The following is a 19,049-nucleotide window of genomic DNA, read 5'->3' on the forward strand; positions in this document are numbered from 1 at the left end:
GTTGGATTTAGGGCCTTTCTCATCCAGGATTATCTTATCTCCAGATCCTTAATTTTATCGCATCTGCAAAGACCCTTTTCCGCAGTTCACAGTCACAGGTTCTGGGTGTCATAAGGTATGTAATAAGGTATGTCACATGGACATACCTTATTGGGGGTTATCATTCAACTCACTATACTAGGTGAGGGGCCACTCACCTCCACTCATGCTTGGAAGTGTGTGTGTGTGGGGTAGGATTCCCAGCATACCGACACATCCCTCCAAAACTAATTTTCTATGTGATTTCTCCTCTCTGGTGACTTTCTTAACTTCAGCTTACAGTTTACAAGCAGTGCTTTTCATGACCTTTCCAAGCCCCACAGAAGTGCCTGCACCTCCCTTAGGAATGGGACTATGTGCTACCTCTTAGACCAGAAAGCCCATGTTAGCATCTCTTTCCACTTGGAAGCATGCTCATCATTTTGCTTGAAGTGTGATGCCAGGACTCCTCGTCCTGCAGGGTAGGAGAATTCTGTATAGGTCTCTTCATATCCTACCCCTGCTCACTCTCTTTCAGGCCCTGACGTGTTGGATGAGCAGGCCCCCCTGAAAGAGTCCACTGTGTGAGATGGTGCAGCCGAGTGGCAGCCCGGCAGGGGACCAGGACATGCTAGGTGAAGAGTCTTCTCTGGGGAAGCCAGCCATGCTCCACGTGCCTTCAGAGCAGGGCACCCCTGAGACCTTCCAGCGCTGTCTGGAGGAGAATCAAGAGCTCCGAGGTGAGGGCGACAGTGGGCGGGCAGAGTCAAATGTCTGGGGAGCAGGCCCTGCTGGGGGAATTGACCCCACTCACCCAGTGCCTCTGCGTTTTCTGGGACTGAGGTGGGCAGGCACTCGAGAGCCAGTTTGTGACTCTGGCTCAGCTAGCCTCCTTCCTTCGTTTCCTGTGGGGTTCTCTGGAAGTGACTCACAGCTACAGAGTGCCATCCAGAATGTTTAGAGTCAGGACCAACACTGGGGAGGGGAGGGGAGGGGATGGGAAGGGAAGGGCAGGGCAGTGAAGAAGAAGGGGCAGGCAGAGGGAGAAGCTGGGCTGCCCTCCCTCCAAGGAGCTCTGGAGCTGAGGTGACCTTTTTGGGTTGTCCCTGTCGGGCCAAGGCCGCCAGGCTCCTGTGTCTCCGTACTGATCAGCCATTGTTGTCATTCAGTCACTCAGTCGTGTGTCTGACTCTCTGGGACCCCATGGACAGAAGCATCAAACAATATACTGGAAAGGGGCGTGGCTACCTGAGGAAGGGCGTGGCTATTTTAAGGGGCGTGGCCTGCTCCAGAAAGGGGTGTAGTCTGCTCTGGGCTAGGCTGGGGCTTCCTAGGAAGGGCCCGTGGGTGGCTTTGGGGAAGGGACATCTGGGCCACTGTGGTTGGACTGTCAATTGTCCCCCCTCCAGGTAAGACAACCAAGAATATCCCCCAGGTGTCGTTAAATATGTTTCTGTGTTGGGGCCACATTCAGCTGGCAGCCAAGTTTGGGGCAGGGAGACAGTTCGCTCTCCACAGCTACATATGTGGTCTGAGTTCATCCCCAGGACAGTGGGGGCTGGTGGGGGCACCGTGGGCCTGAGGCAGAAAGCCCTGTCTCAGATCAGTTGCTCCCTTGCAGGGCTGGAGTCTTATGGGGACTGTGGTACGTAAGAGGAGGCTCTGGAGCCAGGCTCAGGAGCCATTGTGGTTCTAGCGAAAGAATGTTCCATCAGAAGGCCTATTTAGCTTGTTGGGGGTTCTGAACAGAGAGGGGGGCCCCCTCTAATCTAGTTCTGTGGTGGCTAGCACCTTCACAGGCCATGGATCCGTTTTGTCAGTACCAGTGGTGAGCTGCTGCTTGGGGGTGTCCCTGGGTGGGTGGCTCTCCTTTCCTCAGCCCTTGCTGACTGCCTGGGAAGAGGAGGACAAAGTGGTTCTTGAAGCTGTCTTGTGTACCAGGCACTTTGGCTGCTTTTCCATGTTACCTGTCCTGTCTCTGAGATGGGGATGCTTGTCCGCATTGAACGTGTACAAGAGGATGGTGAGGCTCAGAGAACTCACCTGCTCCGAGACTTCTGGCCCTGCCCCCCAGACCCCTCTCAGTCTGGGGCCAGCAGAGCTCGGGGAAGTTTGCCCCCAGTCTGATCCTGAAGGCAGTGACCCAGGGGCCTGCTCTGACCCATGCAGAAGGCAGATGAGTTCCAGAGTCACTTACAAAGAACAAATAAACTGACATTTGACATGTTTTTTCCTTTCTTTCTTTTTTTTTTTTGCCACACTGTGCGGCTTGTGGGACCTCAGTTCCCTGACCAGGAATTGAACCTGGGCCAGGGCAGTGAGAGCACTGGGTCCCAACCACGAGGCCACTAGGGACTCCCTGACATGTGTTTTTAAGTGAAGCTTTTGTGGACACTGGGGGCATGTCATTTGCGTAGCTGACCTTGAAAGTGATCGGTGAAACAAGGGAGTGTTGGGAAGACGTCCCAGTGGGGGAGTCCTCGGGGCGGTGGGGGGCCGCAGGCCCTGGGCTCATTTGGCCCCAGCCATCTCTGCAGACGCCATCCGCCAGAGCAACCAGATGCTGCGCGAGCGCTGTGAGGAGCTGCAGCGTTTCCAGGGCAACCAGAGGGAGGAGAAGGCCTTCCTCATGCAGAAGTTCCAGGAGGCCCGGGACTTGGTGGCGAGGCTGAGCCTAGAGAAGCGCGAACTGCGCCAGCAGAGGGAGCAGGCCCTACAGGAGGTGGAACGCCTGAAGACATGCCAGCAGGTAAGGACCTGGCCGCCTGCTTGGGGGCACCGGGGTGGGGGACTCCCGGAGTTGGGGAAAGCTGTTGTCCTCCCAGTTACGGCATTAGGGTGAACCGCTGGCTGGGATACGGGTTGAAATCAGTAAAGATAAAGGAACGGAGGGCAAGTCCAGGAGAGACGGAGCCATGCATGACAGTGTGCCCTCTGGGGACTTGTAGGGGTGGTCATTCCCGGAGGCCTGGGGCGCCTGTATGGCTCCCCTTAGGTACTTGATTTCTGGGTCCCAGAGATCAAGCTGGTACATGTAGCCCAGGGCCTGGCCAGAAATCACGCTGCTGGCAGTGTAGACAGCCTGGTGGGGGCCCTTGGGGAGTGTCTCAGGTTTCCGGGGCTGCTGTAACAGAGTACCACAAACAGGGTAGTTGGAAGCCACAAAAATGTGTGGTCTGCCAGTCATGGAGGCCGGAAGTCCATGATCCAGGCGTGGACAGGGTTGGTTCCTTCTGAGGGCAGGATCTGGTCCAAGCCTGTCTCCTAGCCTCAGGTACCTGCTGGGAGGACTCTGTTCCGTGGTTTGCAAACACACTGTCACGTGGCCTTCTCCCTGGGTGTCTGGGCATCTTTCCTCATCTTATGAAGACACAAGTGTCAAAGAGCAGTTCAACCGGCCTTTAGGTAAAGGGGTAGGAACCGGTTTTGTTTGGTAACCACTGTCAGCAGACGAAAGCACCGGGCAACCTTCTGATTGGCACAGGGGTGCCGGTGATTTGAAGGGAGAGTGAGGTGGGGTCAGCGACAGGGTCTCGAGTGAAAACCCATGGCGGGTTGGTCAGGGTCAATGTGGTGAGGTCAGCAGCGTCCGTCCCCGGGGTCAGTTCTTGGATGTTACAATTTCAAGGCCCTGTCCTTCCTGAGGATCCCATTTCAAAGGAATGACTCTCAGGTCCCCGAGAAAGCCTCTCCTGGGTTGTTGGAGGTACACGGACATCTCAAAGGGCCAGAGCAGGGGTTCACATGTGGGGAGCCTTCTTAGGAAAGACTTGGAGAAAGGGGGGGTGCTCAGTCAAATGTTGGCTGGAACAAACTACATTCTCTTGCTAGCCCTGTTTTCTCAGATGGGGACTCCAAAGGGAGCTGGGTCGGCCCAGGGTCCTGACCTTAGGCTGCAAGAAGTCACAGTAGAGCTTGCTCAATTGTCCAAGTCTTTTGTAGTTTTCAGGAGTCACTGGATCAGAGGCCCGCTCTCCTCCAGTGTGACCTCATCTTCACACCATTACATCTGCAGTGACCGTGTCTGTAGGTCAGACGCCATTGACATGTACTGCAGGTTAGTTCAGTTTAGTTCAGTCACTCAGTTGTTTCTGACTCTATGCAACCGCATTGACTGCAGCATGCCAGGCCTCCCTGTCCATTACCAACTCCCAGAGTTTACTCAAAACTCACGTCCATTGAGTTAGTGATGCCATCCAACCATCTCTTCCTCTGTCATCCCCTTCTCCTTCCGTCTTCAATCTTTCCCAGCATCAGGATCTTTTCCAGTGAGTCAGCTCTTCGTATCAGGTGGCCAAAGGATTGGAGTTTCAGCTTCAGCATCAGTCCTTGCAATGAACATTCAGGACTGATTTCCTTTAAGCTGGACTCATTGGATCTCCTTCAAGTCCAAGGGACTCTCAAGAGTCTTCTCCAACATCATAGTTGAAAAGCATCAATTCTTCGGTGCTCAGGTTAGGCCTAACTGTGGGTTAGGCCTTGGCCATACCACTTTGGGGCCACCAGTAAAGCCACTACCACCCTGAACCTGTGCAGAAGGGAGAAGGAGAAGGCTGCTCTTCTCAGAATCCCTGCAGAGCATCCACCTGCCCTGTACTTACGGGATGGGATGCTGGCTTCACAGTAGTGATCAGAGCCACTGCCAAAGCCCTATTGCTAGCTGACAAGTCTGACAGTAGTGGGTATTGGAGAGGCTATGGCTTCATGTTGCTGCTGGAAGCATCAATTGGTGACACTGCTTTGAAAAACCATCTGGCATTTTTTCTTCAAGTTGAAAGTTCAGGTCACCCTCACCTTGTCAGTTGTACCCCAGGTGTATACATAAAAGAAACTCTTGCACATGGACAGCAGGTGATAGGGGTAAGATGTTAACCCTGGAGAAACCAGAATAAAACTCATATACCATAAAATTCGCCCCTTGAAAGTATAGAATTCAATTGTTTTTAGTATAGTCTTAGAGTTGGCCAACCATCTCTTTCCTTTATGTAGTTCCAAAACCGCAAGAAGAAACCCCAGGAAGAAACCGTGTCCCCATGAGCTGTCACTCCGCAGTCCCATCCCCCCAAGCCCCAGGTACCTGCACATCTCCTGTGAGTGGAATCCTGCAATGTGTGGCTCTTGTGTCTGGCTACTTTCTCTCAGCATCATGTTTTTAAGGTTCATCCATGCTGTAGTTTGTCCAAGTACCTCATTTCACTTTATGGCTGGATGATATTCCAATATAGAGAGAGACTACATTTTTTTTTATCCAGTCTTCATTTGATGGACATCTGGGTTATTTCTACTCTGGCTGTTAGGAGTAATGCTGCTATGAACATTTCTGTGCCGACATGAGTTTTCATTTCTTTCAGGTAGATATCTAGGAGTTCACCCATTTTTTAGAACCAAATTCCAGACACCGTGTGATTTTTTTCCAGAAAAAATTCCATGTGGATCTCTAAGAAATGACTTTGAAAGAAACATAACCACAACAGCACTGTCACATGTAAAATAGTACTATTACCTGCTAAGTGTCATCAAATAGATTCTAAGATACATCCTGACAGGATTTCCTGATGGATCTCACGTGAGCTGTGAGAGGCAGATGGGAATCAAGAAGGACTTGAAGGTTTTGTCCTGCCAACTACAGCATGGGTTAGTCATCTACTGGTAACAAGGAAGGCCATGAGTGGAACTGGCTTCTGGGGATGATCAGGTGTATAGTTTTACTGAGGTTAGTTTTGAGAGGATGACTAGATATCCAAGTGGAGATATTCATCTAATAGAACAGGTGGTGTGGGCTATTCGCACTCTTAGATGGGAAGGTCTCACTAAGTTGCCATCGAGTAAGCCTGGAAGACAGGACATGAGCCATATGGATATCTGGGGAAAGAGTGTTTTAGAGGAGAGGAAAGTATGTGCAAAGGTCCTGAGGCAGAAGCTTACCTGTAATGTTCAGGGAAGACTAAAGAGGCAAGCATAGCTGGGGCAGAATGGAGAGGGGCTGAGGAGGTAGTCATGGTGGAGACTAGTCATGTGGGATTAGTAAGCCAGTGGAAGGATTCAGGCTTTGATCCTGAGTGTGACAGGAACCGGGGGAGGGGGCTGTGCTATGTGGATTCCTCTGGAGTGTGGAGGATATTATGGATTGTTATGTTTCCCCCAAAGAAATGTCCATATCCTAACCCCTAGTACCTCAGAATGTGACCTTAGTTAAACATGAGGTCTTTGCAGATATAACCAAGTTAAGGTGAGGTCACAGTAGCCGAGGATGGGTTTAAATCCAATGACTGGTGTCCTTAGAAGAGAAGCAGACATACAGGGAAGATGGTCACGTGATGATGGAGGCAGAGATGGAGTGATGCTGCTACAGCTGATGAATACCAAGGACCGCTGGCCACCCCCAGAAGCCAAGGCAGTGGGCTGGAGCTGATCCTCCCCCAAAGCCCTCAGAACTATCCAGCGCCGCTGACACCTTGCTCTTGGACTCCTGGCCTCTAGAAAATCTGTTTCTGTTATCTTAACCACCTGCCAAATTTGTGGTCCTTTTGGGCAGCCCTGGGGAACTCCTACAGCCACAGGGGTGGAACTGGGAGCCTGGGCAAGCTTATTGTAGCTGCTCAGCAAGGGACTCTCAGCGGGCTGGGCCCAGTGGTGGGCTGGAGTGTGGGCATTAATCCATAGGGTGTGCCCATGGGGTTCAAGGTAGAGAAGTTAGACAGGCAGTCAGATAGCTAAGTTGGGTTGTAAGAGACAAGTCTGTCCTGGAGGTAGGACTCAGTAAAGTCTCAGCCTGTGGAGGGTACAGAAGGCCTTGAGACAGAGCAGGTCATCCTCACATACGTATACATGGAGAGGGTCACAGGCCTGAGACTGCCTTTGAGAAGGAATGGTGGGCGGGGCTGTGTGCACATGTGTGAGTGCACGAGTGTGTGTGTGCAGGCCCCCAGGCCTGGTTGGGAGGTCTGCGTGGTGGTTGGTACCGAGGGGCGGGGAAAGCTGAGGACTGGGGCTTGACCCTGGGCTTGAGCAGGCCTCGGTCTCGGGACTGGAGTCTGGACAGCTTGAAGGGAGTTGGGCAAAGGGGAGTTGGGCCAACTCTTGCATCTTGTTGCTTGTGCAAATCTTCTGGAAACGGTATCAGTCCACATCACCTTCCAGTGGCCTGGGGCCTGTGGAGCAGAGTGTGTATCTTTGTCACTCTGTTTGAATCTTGCCTTCCTCGGCACTGAGTCTCAGAGGTGGAGAGGCTCCCATGTCCCTGCCTCTCCTTTTGCCCCATCTGCAGGGATGAGGAAGGCCTGGGAGGGGGTGCTCATGGGATGGGATCTCTTTCCACTGCTTCAGTTGCCTGGATGAGGGGGAGATGCTTCCAGAGGTGGAGGTTAGGTGAGGGGGACCGCTGAGGGCAGCCCTCAGGAGGCCTGTCACCGTGTTTCCAGGCTTCCCTGGGGACTTGAGTGTGCAAGGGGCAGGCAGCTGGCAAAAAACCACTGCTGACAGAAAGTGGCTCTTTTTTTTTCATGCAGCAGATGGCTGAGGACAAGGCCTCAGTGAAAGCCCAGGTAACATCCTTGCTGGGGGAGCTGCAGGAGAGCCAGAGTCGCTTGGAGGCTGCCACTAAGGAGCGCCAGGCTTTGGAGAGCAGGTGAAGTGACAGGGAGGGCGAGCCCAGCCCGAGGCCACTGCCAGGGCTCCCAAGGAGAACAGGACCCTTCGGGAGCCTCCAGAAATGTCCTCTGTGACAGGACACACAGGACTGGGGGTACTGGGCGTCCAGGACCTGGGTCTCAGTGCACCTGTGGGCTCTCCGACCTTCTGCTGGAGTTTGTCTTCTTTACTGAGTGGGTGTTTCTGGGGTGGTGTGGAAGGGCACGCCCGTGGGCTGCAGGGAAGCCCTCCCAGCTGAGAATGATGACAAGGAATGGGCACACACCAGGACCCCCAAGGACAGAAGACATGGGTCAGGGGTGAAGACCCCCATGCCTTTGGTTCCCTCTCCCTCCCTCGAGGGGCCCCCAGCACGCTTCCTTCACAGGCAGCAACAGAGGCCCCCCCTGGAGACCTAGGGAGCCCACTCGAGACTCAGCACCATGAGTATTATTGAGGGCTGATGGCTGCCAGGCACGTGCCAAACTTCCTGACTCCCAGAGGAAAGCCGGTGCGCCCTGTAAACCACCCTGTGGTGCCAACAGCTGAGGCACAGAGACCACCCTTACCAGTAGAGAAAGTGTCTCATCAATGTCAAGGACTCGCACCAGCCTACTGCCCAGGCACCATCCCCAGGCCATCCTTGCACACCGGCCCTTCTGAAGTCAGCATCCTTAGGTCCTCTGGTTGCTCTCTTCTGCAGTGGGAGGTTTCTGCAAGCGAGGGTATTGGGTCAAAGGGCACGGATGTTTCTGTGGATCTCACGCCGCTCCACTGCAGATGCCCCAGACTGATGGGTTTGGGCTACAGGGTGGCCCCAGCCCTCGCAGCACTGGAGGTGGTCAGGGTGCCCCGGGCGGTGTCCGGGATGCCTTCCTGAAGGAGGCTGGGAGAACAGGCAGGAGGTAAGCGTGTGTGAGCATGCCGCCCTCTAGGAAATGGATGGTGAGTGGGGAGGCCACTCAAGGATGAGCCTACTGGCTCTGGGATTGTTGCATCCTGCTGTCTCCCCAGACATGCCTCAATCATTCAGTGTTGGGAAAAGGCGCATGTAATTTTTAGGATACTCTGGTATCTTCTCTGCCTATCTTTTTTTCTGTGCACTTAAAAGAAGCTGCTGGAGTTGGGACACTGTCAATGCAGTTTTGTAACTGCCTTTGGTCCTCTGTGGAGAAGGCAATGGCACCCCACTCCAGTACTCTTGCCTGGAAAATCCCATGGACGGCGGAGCCTGGAAGGCTGCAGTCCGTGGGGTCGCTGAGGGTTGGACACGACTAAGCGACTTCACTTTCACTTTTCACTTTCCTGCATTGGAGAAGGAAATGGCAACCCACTCCAGTGTTCTTGCCTGGAGAATCCCAGAGATGGGGGTGCCTGGTGGGCTGCCGTCTATGGGGTCGCACAGAGTCGGACACGACTGAAGCGACTTAGCAGTAGCAGTAGCGGTTGGTCCTCTAACGACCCTGGAGGGCCGTTATTCCAGCAGTTACAGGCTCTTGGGCACCCTGCTTTCCTATCACCCCACCTCCACTTCTACCCCCTTGGCTGAGCACGTACATGCTGAACTACACAGCTCAGGGCAGGAGGCGTCTCTCATCAGGCCCCTGGCAGGTGGCAGTCCCATCTGATGATGGCAGTGACAGGGCTGGGTTTTGTCAGCTCACAGACAGGATCTGCGTCTGATAGACTGGCCCAGGTGTGGAGAGATGCTGGGACCAGAGTCAATCTCCAGCAGCCTCCCGCCATCACCCTGCAGTGGGGCTGAGGCAGCCTCGGTCCAGCGGTTGGCCTGGCCGAAGCCTGGACCCAGAGTGCAAGGTGCTGTTTGGATGTAGGAGACCCGGGGTGGTGGGGGGTGCTGGGCCATCAGTGCTGTGTACCCACAGGCAGGCAAGTAGGAGGCTCTTTGGACAGGTGTGGAGCCCGCGTGGCCTCTGGAGCCTTTCTGGCTCCCCCCCATTTCTCACTTCTCCCTCCCCACCTTCTAGAAATTCTATCAAGGCTGGCTGTCTCTACTTCCTTCCTTCCAGTCCCTCCCAACCCATCCACTAGATGGCCCTGGCCAGCGCACCCAGCAGCCGTCTGTGGTAACCTCATGGGCAGTTCCTGGGGCTCCTCTCCCCTGGGACCATCTCCTTTACCCCCAGAACAGCCTTCCTGGATGGCTGTCCCCAGCCCAAACCCATCCCGAGACAGGCGCCCTGCAGTCGTCCCTGTCTCCCCAGCCAGTACCCACCCTGGGGTCACCTGGAGGCCTCCCCCTTCGTTGCCCTGTGCCAGGACTGGTCCCCTGCCCTGGTGTCCGTCTTGCACCATGTGGCAGGGGTGCTGGGCTGGCTGGTGCCCCTCTCCGCTGGACCTGTGTGTGACCTCCACTTCCTCGCAGGGCCCGGGTGGCCAGCGAACAGGCCCGGCAGCTGGAGAGCGAGCGGGAGGCGCTGCAACAGCGGCACAGCGTGCAGGTGGACCAGCTGCGTCTGCAGAACCAGAACATGGAGGCTGCCCTGCGCATGGAACGCCAGGCCGCGTCGGAGGAGAAGTGAGTGGGATGTGGTGGGGGGATGCCCAACGCTGTCCCTGACTGTCGTCACACCCCAGCGAGGCGTCCTGGAGAGGGTGACATCCTTCACTGTCCTATCCACATTCCAGTTCCACCCTCTGGCCCACATGTTCACAGCATCCTATCGAGGATCCTGCTTTGTCTTTGATGGGGTGTCTTTTGAGTCTTCTTTCATCTCAAACCATCCTCCTGCTTTTCTGGATTCTTCATGAAGTTGACTTTTTTGAAGGGGACTTTAGTTTTATTTTTTGCACATAAAAATACATATTCTTATGAAAAAGAACTATGTCTTCCAGAAAATACTTAGAGACTGACGTATTACATTTTTATAAATCTCATTCATTATTGTCTCTGGTTCACTAAAAATTGCTGGACTCTCCTGTCTGCTGCTGCTGTGGTCAGTCTGTTGTGACAGGTTTTTTATTGTTTTTCTTTCTTTTTTGTTGTGATATGTTTTGATTGAAGTATGTGAAGAAAAGCCAACCCCACAGAAATGTGTAGTTGGACCAAAGCTCTGCTTTGTGATACACATTGCTTTCTATACTGTTTTGAAAATCTGTGATTTAAGGAAAAGGATATGAACTAGGTAGCAAAGCTTGCTTCGGAGCTGATGGCCTGCAAGGCCCAGAGGCACCCCGGAAGCCACATTCTGGCCTTCAACCTTGAGGGGAAGGAAGGGGGTGGAGTTGGACGCTGTGGCTGGATCAGGACAAGGTGGTTTCTTTTCCTCAGGCGGAAGCTGGCCCAGCTGCAGGTGGCTTATCACCAGCTCTTCCAAGAGTATGATAGCCACATCAAGAGTAGCATGGTGAGCAGTGAGCGGAACCGAGTGAGTATTGGAGAGGTGTCTTCCGGGTGTTGGGGACTGACCTGCCCCTGGCTCCTGTCCCTGCAGTCCGGGAGCTGATCCCCTCCCCTAGATCCGGGATATTGGAAGTCAAGGCCTACCTTAACAGACTCACAGAGCTGGCTTTGGAGAGGGATACTCGATTCACCCTAGAGCTTGGTCAGGGCCCTGGAGTGATGGGTCAGGCCAGACAGTGAGGGGAGATGGAGACACTTGGGCTGTGTTGTTTGCTGCCCATGGTGGACAGAGGGGAGGGTGCCTCCAGATGCTCTGCCCTGAGCAGGACCACGCTTGTCTCCATGGCTGCTCCCACCTGCCAGGTGTCCCCTGGGAATGTTTCCGTATCAGTCTTGAAGGTGACTGGGGGCCCTGTGGTCGTTGGTCGTCATCAGACCTATCCTGAGTGTAGTTTCTAGTGATCACATTTCAAGGATAGAGTTAAACAGAAACATACTTGGAAGAGACTTATAAGGGTAAAGCCTGAAACTGGGTCACATGATGAAGAGCTAGTTACAAAAACGTGGCCCTTTGACCTCAAGAGGGAAGGCTGGGTGTTGTGTGTGTGTGTATGTGTGTGCATCTGTTTGTGTGAGTGTGTCTCTGTGGGTGTGGTGGGGGTGAGGGCAGGAAAGGGGGTTGTGGGGCGTCTGTGAGGTGGCATCACGGGGGAACCTGTGAGACTTGGCTTAGTGGGCACATAGTGGAGCACTAGGGCATGAGACTGGCCTGCGTGGAGTGGGTGGCCCCTGTCCTTTGGAGGGTTGGACGAGGACTGTACAGTTCAGGATGGAATGTCAGCCTGGGGGAGGTTGTGCCAGGTGACCCCAGTGGTCCTCGCTGGCCTCCTCTGCCTTTCCCGTGCCTTGCACAATGCCCCGTCTTTGGTTCCTTTTGGTCCTCCTCCCCAGGAGCAGTGGCTGGCCCGGGGACGGCCCGGCCTCTGTGGCTGGGCCGGATGGGGCTCCGTCAGCTCCCTGTCCCCCACATCTAGGGACTGCAGCTGGAGGATCTCAAGCAGCAGCTCCAGCAGGCTGAGGAGGCCCTGGTGGCCAAACAGGAAGTGATCGACAAGCTGAAGGAGGAGGCGGAACAGCACAAGATCGTGATGGAGACTGTTCCAGTGCTAAAAGCCCAGGTGAGAGCTCATCCCTGTGGCCGGCCTGTGGGGGTGTAGGCTGGGACGCGAGGGCTGGGACCTGCCATGTGTTGGGTGTCATTTGGTAGTGGCCTCTCAGAAAGGCTCTGAGCCCCTCGAGATGTTCCTCGAACTTGCAATGCCCTGGTGGGGACCGTCTTCATGCTGAGGGGCTCTGCCGTCCCCCTCCCAGCGTTCCCCGGGCCTGGTATGGAGTGGCTGATGGACAGCACGCGCTGCCCCTCTCTTGGTTTTGCCAGGCGGATATCTACAAGGCAGACTTCCAGGCCGAGAGGCAGGCCCGGGAGAAGCTGGCTGAGAAGAAGGAATTCCTGCAAGAACAGCTGGAGCAGCTGCAGAGGGAATATAGCAGGTTGAAGACCAGCTGTCAGGAGTCAGCCAGGTGAGTGTCGGAGCACAGGCCCCACGGGCAGTGGTGCTGGGTCCTGGGCCTGTCAGGTCAAGGTGGGGCTGGCCCTCCCCACCTTGCACCCCATCCTTTCCGTAGCCTCGTGCATTCTGGAGACGTGACTCAGATGTGTTGATTGGACACTTTTCTTTTCTCAAAGGATTGAAGACATGAGGAAGCGGCACGTTGAGGTCTCCCAGCCCCCCTTAACCCCTGCCCCAGGTGAGCGAGCAGCGGGAGGAGGCATGATGGATCCCAATATTACAGGGGAAGAGGGAACTGGACGTGGCCCCCTCCTCCCCCTCAGTACACCCCCACCCCAGGGGTGGGCCGAAAAGGGAGATGCTAGCCTTGGTGACTCAGGTAGTCATAGCCCAGGTGTCTGTCCTCGCCTTGCCCCACAGTTGGTGCAGAGGGACACACACATGAAGCCCACCCCGACTGGTGCCTGATCTCTTTCCCCAGCTCATCACTCCTTTAACCTGGCCCTGCCCAGCCAGAGGAGAAGCCCCCCTGACGAGCCGCCCAACTTCTGCTGCCCCAAGTGTCAGTATCAGGCTCCTGACATGGACACCCTGCAGATACACGTCATGGAGTGCATCGAGTAGGGCTGCAGGCCGCCAGGCAGCCCAGGACCGTGCTCTCTGCTGCTTTCCTCTCCTGTCTGCCTGGGCCTGAACTAGGGGCAGCTGACACAGAGTGGGCACCCTCTCTGAACCCCGAGACCTAGCCACAGGCCCCCATGCTTCCACACCCTCGTTTACGGGTTCGCCTCTCTTAGGGCAACACAGAGCCCCAGCGAAGCCCACCACTGTGCCCTTTTGTTTCGTTCTGTCTGCCTGAGTTGCTTGGCTCTGGGGTTCACACTTTTCCCACCTGTGCTAGGAAGGTCACGAGCCACAGCCGGGGCTCCTGGACACTGGCTTCCCAGGCTGAGGTGGGCAGAGCCTTCCTCCCAGCCACCTGGCACAGCACCTAGGGTGCAAGTCTTGTAAGCTGGGTGCTGTTCCCTTGGCGGCTGCAGCACATTGGACTGATGCTGTCTGTTACTACTGGACATTGGGGTTGTCGCTGTGGTACAAAATCCTTGTGCATCTCTCATACGTACCTTGGGTTGGATCCTTCAAAGCGGCACCATTGAGTATCCACCAGGGCTAGACAGCACTGAGGCCCCTACCCTAGTGTGCCTTCCTGCTCTCCCCACAGCTCTGCCACGGGTGATGGTGTCCAAGAGTGGGGGGGGCTTGTGCCCATCCCACAAAGTGAGCTCCTCTCTGTTAAGAGTAAGCTTGACTTATCTTTTCAGAGCTTGAAGGGTCCTTTTCAGTTCTGGTATAAATGGCCTGCTTGGATTTTTTAACGTATTTTTCTGTTGAGCAGTTAGTCTTTTATTCCTTGACTTAACAAGAGCTCTTTGGTCATTAGGGGGATCGACTCTTTTCGTGTGTGATGTAACCTGCGGTTATCTCTTCTTCCTGACTTGGTACCGGTGTGTTTGCACTGGAGCCTGTTCTTTGTCGTTTCGTTTATCCTGCACAACTTCGGGTTTAGCGTTGTCACCACCTCTTGGTCTGAGGAGGTGTGCATGCCACAGGTACACTTGCCCCGTGCTGCCTGATGCTGCAATGCACCCTGGTCCTCCCCAGGAGCGCTGCCACCAAAGTCTGTGATGCTGTTCCCTGTGCCAGCCCCAGATACCCCAGCCTGGCCAACAGAAGCCACTTCACCATCTCTGGCAGAGTACCAACATCAGAGAACTCTATTTTATAGTTTTGCAATAATCTGGATATTTCCAAGGATGTCAACGCTCTGGGCATCAACCCTGTAATTGTGGTTTCCTTCTCAGCGCCCAGCATCCCTCTGTGCCCCGGGGGCTGCCTGGTTGGAAACGGGACGACACAGACCCCTGTCCCTGGGTTTTGTGTGGGACACCTGCTATCTGGCAGTGCCAGGGCGGACTAGGATCGGGATATCAGTCTGGCTAGATGAAGGCCCAGCCAGCATCCTGTTTTGAAAACAAGCCTGGGCTGGGAGCTTTCTTGTCATCTGCAGGGGGAGACTGATCTACTTCCTGAAGCCCAGTGTTCAGTTGCAAATGGTCCTTCAGGAACATGTTAAAGGCACAGATAGGTTCTCTGCTCATGGATGCTCTTTCAAACTGTATCCTGCAATTTTTCTACAAGAGCACTTGCCATTTTGGGGGAATGTATTAGTTTCCTGTTGTTGCTGGAGCAGGTGACTTAGGCCTCCCACTTCTGGAGGCCTAAGTCTGAAATCCAGGTGTGGGCAGGCTTTGTTCCTTCTAGAGGCCTCTCTCCCAGCTCCCAGTGGTCTTCCTTAGAATTCCTTGGCAGGTGGACGTGTCTCTCCAGCGTCTGCCTCTGTCTCTACATAGTCTTCTCCACTTTTTCTTCTCTTTCAAGGACACTTATTGGATTTGGAGCCCCCCCCCGCCCCCCGCCCTGAGTCATTCAGGATGACCTCGTCTCCAGATGCTTGCTTTCATTGCATCTACAAAGACCCTTTTTCCAAGTAAGATCACAGTCACACGTTCTGGGGGTCAGGACATGTGCATCTGTGTTGGCCACTGTACAGCCCAGCACAGGGTCATCTTCTGGTGTCCACAGATGAGGACAGATGTGTTTGAAGGCAGGCATCTCTGGGATTGGCAGCTCTGTCGGAGGGCTTGTTCCCTGGGGTGATGGTGACCACTGCGCTCTGCAGAGGTAACACTGTGGTGAGGAAAAATGGAGTTGGGAGTGGGGTAGGTGCTTGCAGGCTCGGGGACTGTCGAGCCTCAGACCCTTCATCTCCAGCTGGACAGCGCTGCTGAGGCTGATGCACGTGGCTAGGAGAAAGAGGATGACTCTGTTGGACCACTTGCATCCTGGGTGGTGGCTCCTGGCTGGGTAGGGATTGGTTTCGTGCTTCTAAGATGACACGTATACACCAGAGTGCTTCTCTGACCAGCTCCCTCCTCTGAAAGGGGGCTGAAAGAAGGGGAGATCCCAGAGTGGTGCAAGGTGGACATTCTCTGCACCCCCACAACCCAGGAGTATTTCTGCAGCTCAGGCAGAGGCCCCCACCTAGGCAGCACAGTGGCTGTAGTGGGAGCTTCACACACGTTCCACCTCTGCCCTAGAGCAGCTGCTTTGGGGCTGACTGGGGACCGGTCGCCAGCCGGGACCCACTGCTGTCTGGAACCTTCTCTTCCTGCAGACTGGGCACCCCTCACACCCGGCCTCCTGCCTCCCATGGGGTTGACAGGATGTGAAAGACTGAAGGTTTTCAACCAGGCTTCTGAAACAAAGGGCTGGATTCCTCCCGTGAGGGAAGCAGCCTGACTGCGGGGTCAGCTGTGGCCCCTGGACCCTCATGACCGTGGGTTTGGGTGGTGGAGATGGACAGATAGGACCTCCACGTTGGCATTGTCCATTGCTTCCACACACCCTGCTCCATTACCTGGTTACGAGAATGCACGTTAAGAGCAATCAAATAAGCACAATACAAAAGCATTTCTTTCTCATGAATGACTAGAATGACATAGACTCAAACTAGACAAAAAGTGATGTCAAAATGGCAACTAACGCCGACTTCCAGTGCCCTGTTGACAAGGCACGGGGACCCACTGCCATGGGGCTGGTTGGGTGGGATGGACAAGCCCATAGGGAGTGTCCTAGCCTCCTCAATCCCGCGACTTCAACACTGTCAGGCTGCCGGCTGCAGCAGCATCTGTAGCCACCAAAGGCCATGGAGTAGGAGGCAGCGCTTCTGGAGCCGTGGATACCTCGTCACCTGGAACCCACTCTGGAGCATGTGGGTGTGAAAAAGCCAACGGACACAGTGATATATGAAGTGTGACCCCAATAAAAGATGGAGAGCTGTTGTGCGTGCCCTGCTACCATTTGGATGGCTGTGGTGGTAGGATTACCAGTGATTAAGTTTGCCTTATGTGTTTATGTATTTTCCGGATGCGTATCATTTGCATGTATTACTTTGGTAGAGAATGTATGTTACTGTGAACTTGGTCCGGGGTGGGTGCAGCCAAGGGATTTGCCTGCGAGTGGCTGGCGGCAGGTGGTACGAGGGCAGACTCCTTGTTTCTGAGCTGTGTGTGCACACTTGTGGGAGTGGGGGCGGTGCTGCAGACAACAGAAACGTATTGTTTCCCAGTCGTGGAGGCTGGATGTCAGTTTCTCCTGATGGTCGTGAGAGAGTGTGTGTTCCAGGCTTCTCTCCTGGGATGGGAGAGGCCGTCTGCGCCCTGTGTCTTCATGTCATCTTTCCTCCGTGTGTGTCTGCATCTCCAAGTGTCCCCTTTTATAAGGACACAGTCCCATTGGATTAGGGCCACCCTCATGACCTCCCTTTAACTCGATCACCCCTGAGAAGACCCAGTGTCCACATACAGTGGCATCCTCAGGGCCTGTGGGTAAGGGCTGCCTGGTGTTTTCTTGGAGGGGACACATTTCCACCCATAATGTGGGATGCCTAGCTGTTTTTTGTTTTCTTTTTTTTTCAAAAACGTCTTATTTCTTTTTGGCTCTGCTGGGTCTTTGTTGTTCCGACGGCTTTCTCTAGTTGCGGTGCGCCAGCTTCTCCCTGCAGTGTCTTCTCTTGTTGCAGAGCCTGGGCTCTAGGTGTGCAGGCTCAGTAGTTGCTCCTTGGCATGTGGGGTCTTCCCGGCCCAGGGCTTGAACCCACGTTTCCCGCACTGGCAGGCGGATTCTTACCCACTGGACCACCAGAGAAGTCCCCAGCTCTGTTTGGTAGGAGGCTGAAGAGAGCATTTGCTGCTGCTGCTGTTAAGTCGCTTCAGTTGTGTCCGACTCTGTGTGACCCCATAGACGGCAGGCCACCAGGCTCCCCTGTCCCTGGGATTCTCCAGGCAAGAACACTGCAGTGGGTTGCCATTTCCTTCTCCAATTAGGTGACAGCATATAGGAGTCTGGTGTTAGAAAACAGCTGCTGCTCCACCTCCGTGGTGAATTGGAGGCCTTCTGTGGTCCGCTGCCTGCTGATGGGTCAGAAAGGGGGCAGGGCTGAGTGTCTTCCTTGGCCACAGAAGGACATCATTGGAAGGGCCAGGCCTGACACATCCCTCGGTGGGCTTTGCCGAGGTGCAGAGGGCAGCAGTGGCTCCTTGGAGAGGAGCTGGAGCCCGGCAGTGTGTTCCCTAGGCCCATCTGTGGTGTGAGGCTTGCATTGGTGACTTTACCTTTCTGAGTCTCAGGCTCCTCATCCATAAAATGGGACCATCCAAGGTTTGACTTTCATTTCAGTCGCTGCTGAGAGCAGGCTGTTGTTTGCATGCTGTTCCACGGGGGTGGATGGAGAATCAGAGGAAGGGAAATAGGACTGTAGCAGCCGCATTTTGCAGGCAGATGGTGCGCAGTGTGGCTGCTTCATGGTTTCTGCAACCTCCACCCTGACGTAGCCGAGTGTCTCCTTCCTTTGTGGTGGCAAAGCTGTGGCAAGGGGGTGCTTGAACAGCCTTGGCCAGGGCAGGGCTGGAACTGGAGTCAAGATAGAAACCACAAGACTGCAAAACAGACATCTCAACTCAGGGTCAAACTGCACACTACACTGTGTGTGTGGGGGTGGCGGTCCCCCAAATCCAGGTGGGTACAATTTGGAGCACATTGCCACTGCATCCATGAGGTGGGCCAGGTGGCCCTGCTGTAGCTGATGGGACTCAGTTGCAGTCCATCTGCATTTGTTTTGCTTTTGGCGAACCATCACGAGCCTTCGTTGCATTTCTTCATTTCTTTGCAAAGACTTCTTTAGCCCCATCGAGGTTACCATTGTGTGTACATTCAGAAATGGCATGAGAAAATGTGCTGACCACACACTGACCTGTGCTGGGACCTTCCCTGCTGACTCTGAGAGCAGTTAAGTGCAACCAACTGAACATACGGAGGGCTGGGGGGAAGGGGGGCAACAGGGGCAAAAGCCTAAATACAGAGTCAAGGAAGGGGAAGAGGGTGATATTGACTCTTGGTAAGAACATGCCATTCAACCTCTGGCATTCAGGGACTGCATTGGGGGCTCAAAACAACACACACACACACACACACACACACACACACAAAACACACTCAAAACACAAAACACTGAAAACACTCAAAACACAAAACACACACTCAGAACACACACTCAAAACACACACACACACACACACAGACTGCTAACTGCTTGTTAATCCCTCCAACTTCAAAGAAAACCTAAGAGCACATAATTCCAAGCTGCAAATTATGTTTTTAAAAGCTGATTGTTAACAGTTTATTTTCAAAGGTGTTCTCCAAACACTTAATGATGCAGGTGTTTTTTTTTTTTTTTTGTAGTAAAATACACATAAGATTTACCATTTTAACCATTTTAAGTGCATAGTTCAGTGGCAAGAAGCATATTCACATGGTTGGGCAACCACCCCACCATCCATTGCCAGAAC

The 19,049-nt window shown here is 54.2% G+C and overlaps 1 protein-coding gene across 3 annotated transcripts in view; it reads left to right on the top strand.

Moving 5' to 3' along the window:
- IKBKG (inhibitor of nuclear factor kappa B kinase regulatory subunit gamma) overlaps window positions 1-16,465 on the top strand; it is a 24,357-nt gene extending 7,892 nt beyond the window's left edge. For 2 of the 3 annotated variants that reach the window (XM_068962941.1, XM_068962940.1), the window contains exons 2-10: window positions 557-758; window positions 2,556-2,767; window positions 7,527-7,645; window positions 10,034-10,186; window positions 10,940-11,036; window positions 12,046-12,189; window positions 12,450-12,592; window positions 12,759-12,820; window positions 13,064-16,465. In XM_068962941.1, the coding sequence (XP_068819042.1) occupies window positions 608-758; window positions 2,556-2,767; window positions 7,527-7,645; window positions 10,034-10,186; window positions 10,940-11,036; window positions 12,046-12,189; window positions 12,450-12,592; window positions 12,759-12,820; window positions 13,064-13,206 (1,224 nt within the window). In that variant the 5' untranslated portion in view covers window positions 557-607 and the 3' untranslated portion in view covers window positions 13,207-16,465. The remainder of the gene's footprint in view (window positions 1-556; window positions 759-2,555; window positions 2,768-7,526; window positions 7,646-10,033; window positions 10,187-10,939; window positions 11,037-12,045; window positions 12,190-12,449; window positions 12,593-12,758; window positions 12,821-13,063) is intronic. The other variant, XM_068962942.1, reaches the window with a different exon arrangement.
- Window positions 16,466-19,049: the final 2,584 nt, after the last annotated feature.

The sequence above is a fragment of the Capricornis sumatraensis genome, chromosome X (assembly GCF_032405125.1).
Source record: "Capricornis sumatraensis isolate serow.1 chromosome X, serow.2, whole genome shotgun sequence".
Classification (NCBI taxonomy): Eukaryota; Metazoa; Chordata; class Mammalia; order Artiodactyla; family Bovidae; genus Capricornis; species Capricornis sumatraensis.